This window comes from Sorex araneus, chromosome 3 (genome assembly GCF_027595985.1).
Source record: "Sorex araneus isolate mSorAra2 chromosome 3, mSorAra2.pri, whole genome shotgun sequence".
In the NCBI taxonomy this organism is placed as follows: Eukaryota; Metazoa; Chordata; class Mammalia; order Eulipotyphla; family Soricidae; genus Sorex; species Sorex araneus.
In genome coordinates this window covers 39,649,558-39,665,586 of record NC_073304.1, presented here as the reverse complement: position 1 = coordinate 39,665,586, position 16,029 = coordinate 39,649,558, and the positions used below count along the sequence as shown (strand labels likewise).

Sequence of the window (16,029 nt, the reverse complement as noted above, 5' to 3'; positions counted from 1 at the left end):
ACCCACACATCTATTAGCATTCTCCATAATATCCCACTAAATAAATAATCTGAAAAATAGGGGTTTAACATGAAGTACACTAATGCACCAAATTTTTACATGCTAAAATTCTACAGCAATTACTACCAGATCTTTGCTTATAATTCAGTTATAAAAACCACTAATTGAAGCACTCTGCTATAATTGCTATTTGATAGTTTCTAAGGCCATATCTAAACATATCTGAAGTTGTATAGAGTTTTAATAGGCAAACCACCAGAGGCATCCAGGGTCTAGAAAACTGGATTTACACTTAAAAAAATGAAAACAAATGGATTCAGAAAGATAACACAGGGGCTAAGATGCTTGTGTTGTATGCAATCCACCCTAGTTTGATCCCCAGCACAACATATGGTCCCTCAGTATCTCTAAAAGTGACCTCTGAGTCAATTATATGGTGTGGCCCAAAAACCCTACTCCAAAAAGAAATTTACACACAAAATTGCTACATTTTTCAATTAACATTCTTAAAAAATATGTTCTCCATGTTTTTTTAAGACTTATAGAATTTATACATTCTGGAGCCATTTAAGCCCATATACAAGAGAATACAAGCTAGTATGTTAAAACCAAACAAATGTGTGCTACTTTTGGTAGGCAATTCCAAATTTATAGAATTTATACATTTAAATTAAGATAGATACTATACTTGTCTTTCTCAACAGTTTGTTGATAAGTAGCAAACTGGTTCTGCATATAGTCTTCATGTTTATGAAAAACATCACAGGTTGGCTTCCAGCTATGGAAAAAAATCATAAATAGCATCTCAGAATAAGAACAAAATAACATAGTAATTTTTTTTTAATGTTTCATTGTAAGAAATAAAGCGAAATGGGCAGAATGTCCTGACCCTGCACCAGGCTGTCTTCACTGGGGCACCTCAAGAGTGAGGTGGATTGACATTGGGGCACCTTGGAATGGGGTGAATTGAGTTTCCCTCCCTGCACCAAGCAGAACCCCGGCAGCCGAAAACCTCCACAACCGCCACCCTCCACATACTCAGACAAGCCTCACCCTAGTGGGAACCGGCAAAAATACCCAGATATGTGGGCCCCGTGACTGAGACCTCCAAGTCCGCTCAGATCAGGACTGGGCCTCCTCTCCCAGCTCCCCAGTTTTCAGTAGCTTGGCAGACATTACCCATAAACTGCCCCTGGTGCCATGTAATCTCCTCAACAGCCAAAATCCAGAGACTAAACCAAAGCTCCCGGAAGACAGCAACGCAGAATTTCCTGAAGCTCATGGTCACACTTGCAGTAGCACAACCTCTTATACGACAGCCCACTTACATACCAAAAGTAGCACACATTTGTTTGGTTTTAACATACTAGCTTGTATTCTCTTATATATGGGCTTAAATGGCTCCAGAATAAAATACAACATACAACAACCTTCACACACGTCCCTCTTATTGTGGTGGGAAGGTGCTTGGTGGTGGGATTGATGTTTGAACATTATTTACAATGAACTATTGTGAACTACTTTATGAAAATAAAATATATAAAAAATGCAGAGAAAAAAGGAAAAAAAGAAAAATGACTATAATCATTAAATATACAGGATCCCTTCTTTTTCTGGGGAAATAAAGTTCCATAAAGAAAAATATTTCGTTGCCAACTTGTACTTCTCAGTTACATTATATTCCACATATGAGTGCAATCTTTCTATGTCTGTCTCTTTCTTTCTGACTCATTTCACTCAACATGATACTTTCCATGTTGATCCACTTGTATGCAAATTTCATGACTTCATGTTTCCTGACAGCCACATAGTATTCCATTGTGTAAATATACCAGAGCCTCTTTAGCCAATCATCTGTTTTCGGGCACTCTGGTTTTTTCCATATTGTGGCTATTGTGAACAGAGCGGCAATGAACATGGAAATGCAGATGTCATCTCTACTATACCTTTTTGCCTCTCCGGGATATATTCCCAGGAATGGTATTGCTGGGTCAAATGGGAGCTCAATTTCTAACGTTTTGAGAATCGTCCATATTGTTTTCCAAAAGGGCTGAACCAGTCGGCATTCCCACCAGCAGTGAAGGAGAGTCCCTTTCTCCCCACATCCACGCCAACACCAGTTGCTTTTGTTTTTGGGGATGTGGGTTCTGGCAGATATCTCTCTGGACTTAGTTACTAAAATACTAAATTACAGAAACCCAAAACTGAGAGGCCGCTAAGTGTGGTCACTCGACCTCACACTTCTTCATCCTCAGCAATGGAAAACAAATTACCTAATGCTTCCTTTTCAGCAGGTCTGACTTTAGGGGAGAGACTCTCCAAACAATAATAGTGAGTTTTGTTGAAATATTGTATGCAATCAAAATGAAAGTAAAGTGAAATTTATTAGTTACACAGGCGGGGGGGCCTTAGGGTGGGGGGGCTAGGGGCGTGGGGGGGTTTGGGGTGTGAGGGGGCGGGGTGGAGCTATACTGGGATTCTTGGTGGTGGAATATGAGCACTGGTGAAGGGATGGGTATTCGAGCATTGTATAACTGAGATTTAAACCTGAAAACTTTGTAACTTTGTAACTTTCCACAATAAAAAATTAAAAAAAAAAAAGAAAAAGAAAAATATTTCATCTCCCATCATCATTACTATCTTCATTTATGCAACATAAACATGCTCAACTATCAATATCCACTAAGTTTTACATAAAGCCTGTTTAGAACAATTAGGAGGGAAAGATTACATACAAGGTGGCTAGATTATGTGTTGCTACAACATTGCAATATCACTTTATTATACTTCTAAGTCCCTAAGAAATTCTCCTGGAGAAAACATTCAGAGTGCTTGGACAAGAGCTAAAGAGAAAAACATTTACACCTTGAAACTTAGGAAGGCAAGTTGCTGTGTCTTCCTGAGCTAGAAAGAAAATAGGCAAAAATGAATTTTAAGACTGTATAACAAAATAATCATCTTGGATATCTAAGACTCAAGAACTATTAACAATGTAAAAAAAATAAAGTTAGCATATACCCTGGGAGCTGATATCCTAAGTATTATTCAAATGTTTCCTCTAATTTTTTTAATTTTCCAAATTAAAAATAAATACATGCACATTTGGAAGCAAAAAAGGTATATATAAAAATTATCATTCATAACTCAATACTGGAGATAACTTATTTTAACACACTGTTCGGATCTTACTATAAACATATATTAGTATCTTATGCAAATACAGTATATTCTCCTTGATTGTTTTTATCCTGAGTTTCTTTGTTGTTAACAGAACTGGTATATACATATTTGGTCTGATTTTCTAATCATTTCTTTAAAAATATTCCCCCAAGTGAAATAAAATAATACCAAAGATTACATTATATCTATTCTTAGTATTTTAAAATTCCTTAAGAAATAAAGGTGTACTTAAAATATATTCACTGTAAACAGTGATATACATATTTCTGTTTTCTAGCTATATGTAACTACACTATCAAGTAGAGTTCTTACTATTGTTTTTATAACCTGTTTAATTCCATTTGAAATACACATCAAAAATTTTCTTCAGTGGTGGGATATAGTGAAAAAAAAAAAAAACACCTCACCAAAGACACTTTAGCCAGTCAGACTCTCATTCAAATTTGAAGGAACAATACACAACTTCAATACACAAACTTCATAGAAAAACAGTAACTCAGGAGCCTCACAGACTCAAAACCCATTGTTACAAGAAGAACTAAGGGGCTCTTTCAGATGAATTCCACAAACATGCCAAACTCCTGCAGAAAGATGGCACAAAACCCCATGACAACAATGTCTCTCGATGTCAATAGGCTAAATGCACCAATTAAGACATACAGAGAGACAAAATATATTAGAAAATTGAACCAGCTGCTGCCAAGATGTGATCCCGGGGGCCGCACGTGTGTGCGGCCTCTCCGCAGCTCCACGAGCGTGACTCCAGACGCCAGCTAAACTTTTCGGCATGGGCAGCTCCTCGCAGAATGTCTCCTGACGGAGAACTAAGCCTCGGCCCCATGCCCGGCCAGGAAGGGAAAGGTATTTCTCTCTCGCGCCTCTTCCTTGCCAGGGGTGAAGGGCGTGGTGACCGCCATATTATGACGACCACAGATGGGGTTTATAAGCTTACAATGATCCAATATCTGGAAGAAATCTCTCTGAACTTAGTTGCTAAAGTACAGAAATCCAAAACCTCATATCTCTTCACAACAGGTGTGACTCTAGTGGGGTACTCCTAACAATAATAGTGAGGTTTGTGTTGAAATATTGAATGTAACCAAAGTAAACAGAAAGTAAGTAAGTGAAATTTATCAGTTACAAGGCGGGGGGGAGGGGGGAGGAGAGGAGGGGTGTAGGGGGGGGGCCGGGATGGGAGGTGTACTGTGGTTTTTTTTTTTTGGTGGTGGGATATGGGCACTGGTGAAAGGATGGTTGTTTCAGCATTGTATAACTGAGACTTAAGCTTGAAAGTATTGTAATTTTCCACATGGTGATTCAATTAAAAAATAAAAATTAAAAAAAAAGAAAATTGAACCCAACATTATGCTGCCCTCAAGGAACAAATCTGAATAGCTGAAGCAAGCACAGACTCAGTCAAATGCTGAAAGACAACTCTTAAGCAAATAATCCCCTGAAAAAGGCCAGGGTGGCCATACTTTCATCAGATGACATACACTTCAGGCTGAAAAGGTTAAAAAAGAGAGTGAAAGTTACTTCTTAGTGGAAAGAACTCACACTCCTAAATGTACATGCACCTAATGAAGAACCAAAAAAATACTTAAAACAGTGCTAATAAACTTGAAGACATTAATAATAACACAATAGTAGTTGAAGATATCAACACTGCTCTGTCACAACTGACAGAGTGACTAGACTAAAGCTTATTAAAGAAATACTTTCTTTGAAGGAAGAAATGGAACAGGGCTGGAGCGATAGCACAGCAGGTAGGGCATTTGCTTTGCATGAGGCCAACCCGGGTTCAATCCCCGGCATCCCATATGGTCCCCCAAGCACCACCAGGAGTAATTCCTGAGTGCAGAGCCAGGAGTAGCCCCTGAGCATCTCTAGGTGTGACCCCAAAAACGCAAAAAAAAAAAAGAAATGGAACAGAGGGGGTTAGTAATTTTATATATATGTATATATATATAAGTAAATATACATATATATGGAGGATTTATCCAGGGGATGCAAGTATGGTTTAACATATGTAAGTCAATCAACATACTTCAACATATTAATAAAAAATCATATGATCACATCATAGATGGAGAGAAAGCATTTGACAAGATCCAGCATACATTCATAAAAAAATCCTAAAAAAATATGAAAATTGAAGGAACTATCCACAAAATAGTCAAACTCATTTACCATAAATCCACAGCAAATATTATAATCAGTGGGAAAAAACAAAAACCTCCCTCTAAGATTAGGCACAAGACAAGGCACAACAACCCAAGTACCTGAAAACAGATGACTGATTAAAGAAACTATGGTACATCTATACAATGGAATACTATGCAGCTATTAGGAAAGATAACCCCTTGATCGCAACTAACAGTGGAAAATAAGGCAACGTAAGTCTTGAGGGTTAGGGTTAGGGTTAATAAAATTTGCTTTTAAGTGGATGGAGATGGACAGGATCATGCTAGGTGAAATGAGTCAGAAAGAGAGGGATAGACATAGAATGACAGTACTCATTTGTGGAATATAAAATAACATGAGACTAACACACAAGGACAGTAGAGACAAGGGCCAGGAAGACTGCTCCATGATTGGAAGTCTGCCTCATGAGCTGGGGGAGAAGGCATGGATAGAGAAGGGATCACTAAATCAATGATGGTTGGAGGGATCACTCAGGATGGGAGGGAGATGTGTGCTGAAAGTAGATAAAGGACCAAGCATGATGGCCTCTCAGTATCTGTATTGCAAACCATAATGCCCCAAAGCAGAAAGAGAGTAAGAAGGAAATTGTCTGCCCTATGTAGAAGCAAAGGGTGGAGTGTGAGGGGGGTTGTGGGAGGGATATTGGGAACATTGGTGGTGGAAGAAGTGTACTGGTGGAGGGATGAGTGTTTGAGCATTGTATTACTGAAACTCAATCATGAAAGCTTTGTAACTGCACCTCACGGTGATTCAACTAAAAAATAACAAAAAAAAAATCCTGTTCACAATTGTGCCTTAGAAAACCAAATACCTTGAAATCGGCGTTACTAAAGAGGTGAAAGACCTGTACAAAAAAGACTACAAAACACTTCAAGAAATCAAGGAGGACTTCAAGAAATCAAATAGAAACACAACCCCTGCTTATGGATCTAGAGGAATAATGTCATCAAAATGGCAATACTCCCCCAAAGCACTGTACAGATTCAATGCAGTCTATATAAGGATATCCAAGTTATTTTTCAAAGAAATAGATCAAACATTTTTGAAATTAATATGGAACAATAACACCATCAGCCCCTAAATAAAAAAAGAAATCCTTAGGTGAAAGAAGATGGGAAGCATCACTTTCCCCAACTTTAAACTGTATTATAAAGTGGTAGTAATTAAAACAGCATGGTATTGCAATGAAGACAGATCTTCAGATCAATAGGAAAGAGTTGATTATCCTGAGACAGACCCTCAGGTATATGGTCAGTTAATCTTCGATATAGGAGCAAAAAATATAAAGTAGAATGAGGAGCGCCTCTTCAACAAGTGTTGTTGGGAAAACTGGCAAGCTACATGCAAAAAAGAAAATGAACCCAGACCTGTTTCTACCATAGTGTCTCCAATATATTATTTTCACATAAAAAATTTATTTTTTATATTTATTGACTTTAATATTGGAGCTTTGCTATCTAATCAGTTCCATCTCAAGAATTCTATCAACAGTTATGGTTTTTGTCCACATTAAATTCTTAAACATATCAATATTTTATTTTCTTAATTTATCATAACCTACATTTCCTCTACCCCTTGATCGCAACTAACAGTGGAAAATAAGGCAACGTAAGACTTGAGCAAATATAAACTACAACTTTAAAACAAGTATCTTTAACTATAAACTCAGAAACCTTAAACAAAAGAATCTAGTAATTGTTAAACAACACCTATTTCTCTAAAATACTCACGTATTACAGTTGTCCTTGATCTCCTTACTATGCTCATGGTAATAACCAATTTCCTCATCCATACTGTTTATAGTTTCATGTATTTTACAAATATTTGCTCTGTTTTCTTTAATATTTTCAAGGCATTCTGGAAGAGGAGATATTTTCTCTTAAAAGTATAAATCACAAATTAAAAATAAATTTGTTTTTTAAAAATGAGTATGTCAATTTACCTAAAAAAGAGGATCTTTACTAGATCAAAAAGCTAAGAATTTGTGTTACGAGAAGTAAATATTTATTCTTCTTTAACATAGAGGGCTATACATGAGATCAACGGCATTTAGGATGCTATGCCTTTATGTACACATTTCTTCACACATAATAATAACATGAGTTTTGCTTTTGACAAATGGAAAATTTTTATTAATTCCATGCCAAAAAATTAGTAAGTGTACCTTCAACCCACTTATTTTTACTAGTGAGTAAATAGAAAGTTAAAATTTTTCATTTATTCTATTAATTTTTATCACAGGAAAGATAAGAAACTGTCTTCTCAGAGAGTGAATGGTTTGTTTTCTTTTGTTGGTTTCTATGTAGGCCTTCAAGTATTGCATTTGTGTAATTTGCTTTGCCTTTTCACTAATTTAGTTTTCACAATTATTACTCTTAAAAATGTATGTCTATAAATCCTGGCCTTTCTTTGGTGATTTCTAGAAAGATTAAACTTTCACTCAAATTGATTTGGGTGTGGGTTTTTTTGCAATTTTTTTAATATTTTATTTTCATAAAGTAGTTTACAATAGTTCATTGCTCAGTCAAATTGTTTTAAATAACCTGTGATAATTAAGAGCAGTAACATTTTCTTTTTTGGCTCTTGGACCACACTCTGGTGCTCAGGGTTTACTTCTGGCTCTGTGATCAGGGGTCACTCCTAAAAATAACATTTTCAACTAATGTAAGAGGTTATTTCTGTTTAAAGCAAAATTCTTCAATAAAAAATAATTCGGTGATGAATGCAGCAACTCATCATTGAAAAATTGCAATCGCGGTGAATAGCTCATTATTAAACATTCCACAGAACTGGCATATAAGTCACCACTATGTTAGCCCAAACAAGGCCACCACACATTACCTGATCCACCAATAAAAAGTTAAGACTAAAAGAACTTTACCACGCAAAACTACTTACTATTAATCCGATGCATCAGATCTTCTTTAGCGCTTTTATCTTGTTCATACTGGAAAACTAAAAATAATTCTTTTGTGAACTCACTGTCAAAACATTCCATGAAAATGACAAAGAGTTACCTACTTCATTTTCACTTGATACCTACCAAATTCTAGCAACAGCTTGTCCAAACAGACAAACAAGGAGTCATTCATCTTGGATGCTGTATTTAAAACAAAACAAACAAACAAAAATATATATATATATATACATAAAACAATTTTTTCCCCCTGAATTGCCTCTTTTCAAGAATCACCTTCCAGAGTTCAGCAATCCCCACGAGAAAATGACATGTGTGACACTGGCCTGGGGAGCCTTCACCAATAGTGACCCGGGGCAGTGCCCTAAACCTGTGAATCTTCCGGAGTCCACAAGGCTCCCTCAGCCCTCGAGAGACTCCAGAGCCGCGCCGGGCCGGCTGCCTCCCGCGCGCGCCCGCCGCGACGGTGACTGGACGACCCAAGAGCGCCGCGCCCGCGGCCCCCGGGTCCAAACCCTCGAGTGCGGAATACGCCCTCGCGGCGTGGGGACCAAACGTGGGGAGACGCCGCCAGAAAACCCCCTCAGCTAGAGCGGGGGGCCTGGCCACAGGCACGGAGCCATCTTCGCGCGAACATTTTGTCGCCGAGAATTTCAAAGGGGCGCGCGGTTCACAGGCCCGCCCAGGCTCCTGACCGAACACGCGCGCCGGAGGCGGGGCTGGGCGCCCCACTCCACAAGCACAGTCCCACGGGCCGTGAGTCGCCCCCACGAGCCCAGCGCCCTCCCGGGGCGCCACTTCCCGGCGCGGCAGTGCCCACGGCGTGCCTCGAGCCGCGCTGCGTCCCGCGACGACGGGGGCCCGCACGAGCCCGGAAGCCTCCGGAACGCCGCCTCGGGGTCTCCTCAGGCCGCACATAGACCTCCCCCCCTTACCCCCCAACATCCCTGCCCGGAAAGTCCCCCCCCCCGCCCGGGGAACGGCCACCTCACAGGGCTCCCTCGACCGTCCCCGCTCCTCGGCCCCTCGAGGGCTCCCAAGTCCTCGCCCCTCCTACGCCGATACCCCAGACGCCACTCACGGTCCGGGAAGCGGGGACCCGAGCACGGCTCCTAGAGCTACTCGAAATCGCGCCTCCGCCAGGCCGAGCGCGCCGCGCGAGGGGGAGACCGCGCGCGAGAACTAGATCACACTCCCCGCGAGACTAGGAGTCCCCTCGAGACCGACCCGCGGCGATCACGCCTTCCTCCCGGAACCGTCCTGCCACCACACTCCTGCCACGCCCCGGAGTGGGGGGCTAGAGTCCAAAAAGAGCAGAGAACGTGTCAGGGACTCTTATTGAAGACAAAAATAGATCAATTAAATACATACATACATACATACATACATACATACATACATACATACATACATACGACTGTTCAGTCCTTTTCGTAACCATGGTCTTGAAATATTTTGGAGAATAATAATTAAAATGCTAAGAACTTTAACATGAGACTCAAGAACAATTGAATCAACCATCAGAATTTAATTTCGCATTGAACGGGTCTTTTTCAATTTTTGTAAAAATTATGTACACACATACGACACTCATACATACGCCATCTACTTCATTAACAGTCTTCGTACTCAGATACTTAAGGGTCCAACTATGTTTCTGACATTGAGTCTAAGCTTAGAGCAAACTTCTTAACATATCTTCAGTTTCCTCAAATATAAAGTGAAAACCAACAATTCCGATATATTGGCTTCTGTGACACTGTACTTATTGATTATTCTTGTAGCTCTAGTAATTTAGATTTTACTCTTTATAGTCCTCTCTTTTACTTAGTCATTAAATGTTATAATTTACTTAGGATTGGTTCTAGTCTCACTCTATACTCTTAAATATCACATTCTTATCTACAACTTTCAATACAACCAAACACCCATGACTCAAAAATGTCTGTCACTTATGTAGATTTCTAACATCAATTCAAGTTATTAACAGTGAATAATAGAAATTGATACTGGTTTAGGCAAAAACAAACTTTGTTTAAAAAATTACTTTGTACCACAAAATGCCCTGAATAGCTACAGAAAAGGTTTAGGGGCAAAATAGCATGGAGCAATACCCAAACTCATACCACAGAACTGGTGGTGAAGACATCACAACCATGCACTAACAGCTATATCTCATACCACTACCACCAGCACTAATATGCTCCGATTTCACCATTACCACATTATCCTACAAACTTGGTTTTATTTCAGTGTCACATTGTCAGAAAGGATTCTTCCTAGGGCACATTGTTGCAGATCACTTATTCCCAATTCAAATATTTGACATTTGATTGGTACATTTTTGAAGAAACCTAAGCTACATGCTCCATCTCATTTCTCTCAGACTCTGACATTCTCTGACATTCTTCAAAACATACATGGATTTAAATTCTGGGAGTCTAAATAATAGCAACATTCACAATGCCTATCCTCTGAGTTCTAAACCCACATCTAATTGCCTATCTGATAAACCAAAACACAGCCCGTGTTATTCCTTTTAAATAATAATTTAGAAAATTATTATTTAGAAGGAATATTTAGTTATTCTCACTAAACCTGAGACTTTTTCATTATCTCTCTTTTCATAGTTAGTTTGGGGCTATTTGTTCATGTGCATCAGATTTGACAATCTTTCTTTCCTATCATCACCCATATTTAATCTATCATAAACCCTATCATCTATCCCTCTTAAATATCTGTAAAATTCATTCATTTCTTTCCATCTCAGTAGCCACCATCTTAGTTCCCATTATTCTCACCTGGATTACTATAAATGGCTTCCAAACTGATTTTGTCTATCTTCTCTGGCTTTCTTGTTCATTATCCATCTGTTCAGCTACAGAGCGACTATAAAATACAAAGTTAATTCTCTCATTCAAAACACATACACTAGGGGCTGGAGCGATAGCACAGCTAGCACAGCGGGTAGGGTGTTTGCCTTGCACGCGGCTGACCCTGCTTCTAATCCCAGCATCCCATATGGTCCCCTGAGCAACGCCAGGGGTAATTCCTGAGTGAAGAGCCAGGAGTAACCCCTGTGCATCGCCGGGTGTGACCCCCCCCAAAAAAAAACATACACTAAAATACTTCTGTCTATTGCTGTATTTAAAATATAAAGGACAGTTATTAGCTCGACTTAAAGGGTCTGTCTCTGTCCATCTCTAAATGTACATATTACACTAACTCTATCTTCCTCTCAGTAACACAACCTTACAGGTCTTTCAGGGGTTTTTTTTGTTTGTTTTTTTGGGGTCACAACTCGTGATGCTCCTGGCTCTGCACTTAGCAATTACTCCTCGCAATGCTCAGGGGACTATATGGGACGCAGGGGATCAAACCCATATCAGCTACATGCAAGGCAGATGCCCTACCCACTGTACTCTTGCTCCGGCCCCTCTTTCAGTTCTTAGTATGCTTCATCACAGGAATATTGCACTTACTGGTTCCTCATTCTTATTGCACTTTCCTTATCTATTTCATGATCTGGTCATTCTTCAGCTCTCAATCAAGCAGGGCTGGAGAGATAGTGCAGTGGGTAGAATTCTTGTCGTGATTTCAGCCAACTTCAGTTCAATCCCCAGCATTCCATATGGTGCTCCATGCACTGCCAAAAGTAGATTTTGAGTGCAGAGCCAGGAATAACCCCCGAGCACTGCCAGGTGTAGCCTCAAAAAAAAAAAGAAAAGAAAACTCAATTCAAGCCTCGTAGTATTAACAATTCCCATTATAAACTAAGTGAACATACTTATGCTTTATAGCTTTTAACATGGCTATAATTTCTCATAATTTGTATAATTATAATATAAATCTACATTTCATCCATTGTAGTAATGGTCCCATGAAAACAGACCATTTCCCTATTATCCTCCACCCCCAACATATAGAAACATCTTGGCAGTTGGTGAATATGTTAGGTTACCACAGTAGATATAATCCAAATTCAATTCACAAGCAACTCTAAGGTAATAAATGCCATTTCATTCTAAGAATAGTCCTACAGGGAAAACATATAAGAGAGAGTGTGAAACAATGTAAATCCTCTAATTTAAATTTATTTATATGAATGACAATCATATAGATTGTCTTTGCCCCGAACAGAGAACAGAGCCTCTACAGTTGAAGACCTCCTAAACCCAGCCACCACCATGCTCAAGGCCCCTCTCCACACGTTTGGAAGAGCCTCACGCATGAAGGAACCGGCAGAGGAACCCAGGTGTGCGGGACCCTGGGCCGAGATTTTCAAGGCTGCTCGGGTCGGGACTGGGCCTCTTCCACCCAGATCCTCCATTTTCCAGTAGCTAGGCAGTCACACACAGAAACTTCCCCCAGTGCTGTGTAATCCCATCAACAGCCAACATCCAGAGACTATAAAACCAAGCTCCCAGAAGCTTGTCGCTCTATGCGGCGATGCGGCTGCTCGTCATCTAATAGCCTAGTTCTCCCTCTAGGAGAACCTGACAAGCTACTGAGAGTCTATTGCCCGCACAGGAGAGCCTGGGAAGCTCCCCATTGTGTATTCATATCTCAGTTACAGTAAAAGATATATACATACCTCTCGGAGAGTCCGGCAAGCTACCAAGATATCCCGCCCACATGGCAGAGCCTGGCAAGCTACCTGTGGCATATTCAATATGCCAAAAATAGTAACGATAGGTCTCCTTCCCCTAACCCTGAAAGAGCCTCCATTCATTGGGAAAGACGAGTAAGGAGAGGCTACTAAAATCTCAGGGCTGAGTGTAATAGAGACCTTACTGGTGCCCACTCAAGTAAATCGACGAACAAGGGGATGACAGTGATACAGTGATACAGTGAATGACAATCATATTAGTGAAAAAGAAAAAAAAGAAAAGAAAAAGCCAGCCTTGAAGTGTGCCAGTTTCCAAATATGCATGGTTAAATTTGCATTTCAATATGAAAAGAAAAAAATCCTTCCCAGTTTCCTCATTTTATTCTTGTTTTGGGATTAGAAACTCTGACTCTCCTGACCAAATTAGGTTTATAAATCCATCATTTCCTTGAATTACCAAGTCGACAAAATGAAAGTTATTCCTTGATACTTAATGCTTTTCTTCCTACCTAGGTGCGAACTATTGTATAGATAACAATTGATGTTAAATTGACCCATACTTGTTTTACTATTTATATACCCTAGCTGCTGTTTCTGATACAAGCTTGTTGCCCTCAAATATGTCTATAATAAATTCCACTTTTTCTTCTCTTTTTTTAGGTTTTGGACCACACCCAACGGTATTCGAGCTTTATTCGAGGCTCTGCACTCAGGAGTCACTCATGGCAGGGTCGTGGAGGACCATTTGTGATGCCAGCAATCCGACTCAGATTGGCAACATGCAAGGCAAACGTCCTAATCCCTATACCTCTCCAGCCAAATTCCTCTTTCTAAATGAGAAGGAAGAGAGTAGGATAAAAAGAGTGTTTATTATTTCTATATCTTAGAAAAGATACTTACTAAGTATGATACTCAAACAAAACTAAATTTGATAGAGCCCACTATGTAAAAATTATAAACATTAATTTTTATTTATTAAACAGCACAATGGGCTGGAGCGATAGCACAGCAGTAGGGCGTTAGCCTTTCACGCAGCCGACCCGTGTTTGATTCCTCCGCCCCTCTTGGAGAGCCTAGCAAGCTTCCTGTGGCGTATTGGATATGCCAAAAACAGTAACAATTAAGTCTCACATTGAGAGACATTACTGTGCCCACTCGAACAAATCGATGAACAACGGGATGACAGTGACAGTGACAGTAAACAGCACAATAAAATTAAGTAACAAGAGAAAAGTATTTGTGATATATGACAGGAAATTGTCTCCTTATTCTTGAAAAAGGATAAGAAATGGCTGAAAATAACAAAAATCCTAATCAAGAGATATAAACTAAGAAAGTCAAAATAAATATATATTACTAATAAATATGTGAATGTACCATGTATTACAAACCTAACTATTTTTTAAAAATTGAGAGACCATTTTAAAACTTGCCAAAGGCGCAAAGAATTCAAAGAATAATGGTATGGTTAGGAATTAGTGGTGCAGAATGGGGGATGTCAATCTTACACAATATGGGAAATAAAAACTTATTTTAAAAATCCTTTTTGGAGAAAACTTGGAGAGATGTATGCTTTCTTAAATGTATCAACCCTTTATCTCATCTATTTCACTTATAAAAATTTATAAACCAGTCAGATAATGCATAAAAATGTTTATTGTTTCATTGTTTATAATGATGAGAAACAAATAAATTTAAAGACATTAATAGGGACCGATTAAATAAGCATCTTAACTGTGGAATATAATGCAGCCATTCAAAATGATAACATGTATTTACTATCAAAGTATTCAGAAAATGTTCAGGAAAAGGAAGATTATAAAAACAGTATTGGAGGGGCAGAGAGATAATACAGCAGGTAGAGTGTTTGCCTTGCATGTGGTCAACCAAGATTCAATCCTCAGCATTCCATGTGGTCTCTGAGCACTGCTGGAAGTAATTTCTGAGTACAGAGTCAGGAGTAATCCCTGAGCATTGCCATGTGTGACCAGAACAACAACAGCAAAAAAACAGTATGGGGGCATTTGCCTTGACATGGCTGACCTGGATTTGATCCCAGGGACCCTATATGACCCCTCCCCCTCCCAAGCCCATCAGGAGTGATCCCTGAGCTCAGAGCCAGGAGTTAAGCCCTAAGCACTGCTGGGTGTGACCCAAAACCAAAAACATCCCTAGAATGTATGAGGTCCCAAGTTTTATCCTCAATAGCACCACCATGACCCCTAAACACTACCAAGTATAGCCTTGGTGACCAAAGAACCCTAAAAAGAGAATAAAGATACCTTTTATATACCAGCATTAAAAAGTAAGCAAAACTCTATTTCAACTTACTAAAATAAAGAAAAATTAAAATAAACTGCAGGCCTTTGTGCTGCCACGCGAGATCGACCCCGGAGGCAACTGAACCACTTTGGACACGAGCGGCGCCCCCAAAATGCCTCCAAACTGTGTGCTCGGAGCTACTGGCCCAGGCGCGGCCAGCGGGGTATGGTCCTTTCTCTCTCAACTCTTTCTTTTTGAATGCAGCAAGGCAACAGCCGGTTTTTAGACTATGCAGGAAGCCCGGGAAAGCCGATGGGGCGGGACTTCCGGATCCGCCCTATGCCAATGATATTTAAGCACAGAGCCATGTGGGGACGCTCCTTTGTGCCGCCACGTGAGATCGACCCTGGAGGCAACTGAACCGCCAGCGAGTGATGCAATTACCAAAAGAATTTTCCCTGGACTTCATATAGAAATCCAAAACCACGCGGCTGCTATCGCAGCCGTGCGACCTAATATCTCTTGATTGTCAGCAACGTGTAAATGTTCCTTTTTGCCAGGGCTTACCGTGGGGGGAAACTCCAAACAATAGTACTGAGTTTTTTGTTGAAGGGTAAAAGATTGTAGCGATAGAATTTTAGGCAGAATTTTCCCTGGACTTTATATAGAAACCCAAAACCGCGCGGCCACGACAGCCTAATGTCATCTAATCATCAGCAGTATGAAATGGTTCCTTTGTAACGGGTTGGACTTTGGGGGGACCATAATAGGGTTAAAGTTTGTAGCGACATGTAATTTCTGGCTGTACTTTCCCTGTACTTTATACAGAAATTCAAAGCTGCGAGGCCGCTGCCAT

At 39.9% G+C, this 16,029-nt stretch overlaps 1 protein-coding gene across 1 annotated transcript in view; it reads right to left on the bottom strand.

Moving 5' to 3' along the window:
* C3H14orf39 (chromosome 3 C14orf39 homolog) overlaps positions 1–8,489 on the bottom strand; it is a 57,235-nt gene extending 48,746 nt beyond the window's left edge. The window contains exons 1-4 of the mRNA XM_055132073.1: positions 8,429–8,489; positions 8,284–8,340; positions 7,116–7,242; positions 689–778 (exon numbers count right to left, since the gene is read on the bottom strand). Of these exons, the coding sequence (XP_054988048.1) occupies positions 689–778; positions 7,116–7,242; positions 8,284–8,340; positions 8,429–8,477 (323 nt within the window). The 5' untranslated portion in view covers positions 8,478–8,489. The remainder of the gene's footprint in view (positions 1–688; positions 779–7,115; positions 7,243–8,283; positions 8,341–8,428) is intronic.
* Between the last annotated feature and the right edge of the window lie 7,540 nt (positions 8,490–16,029).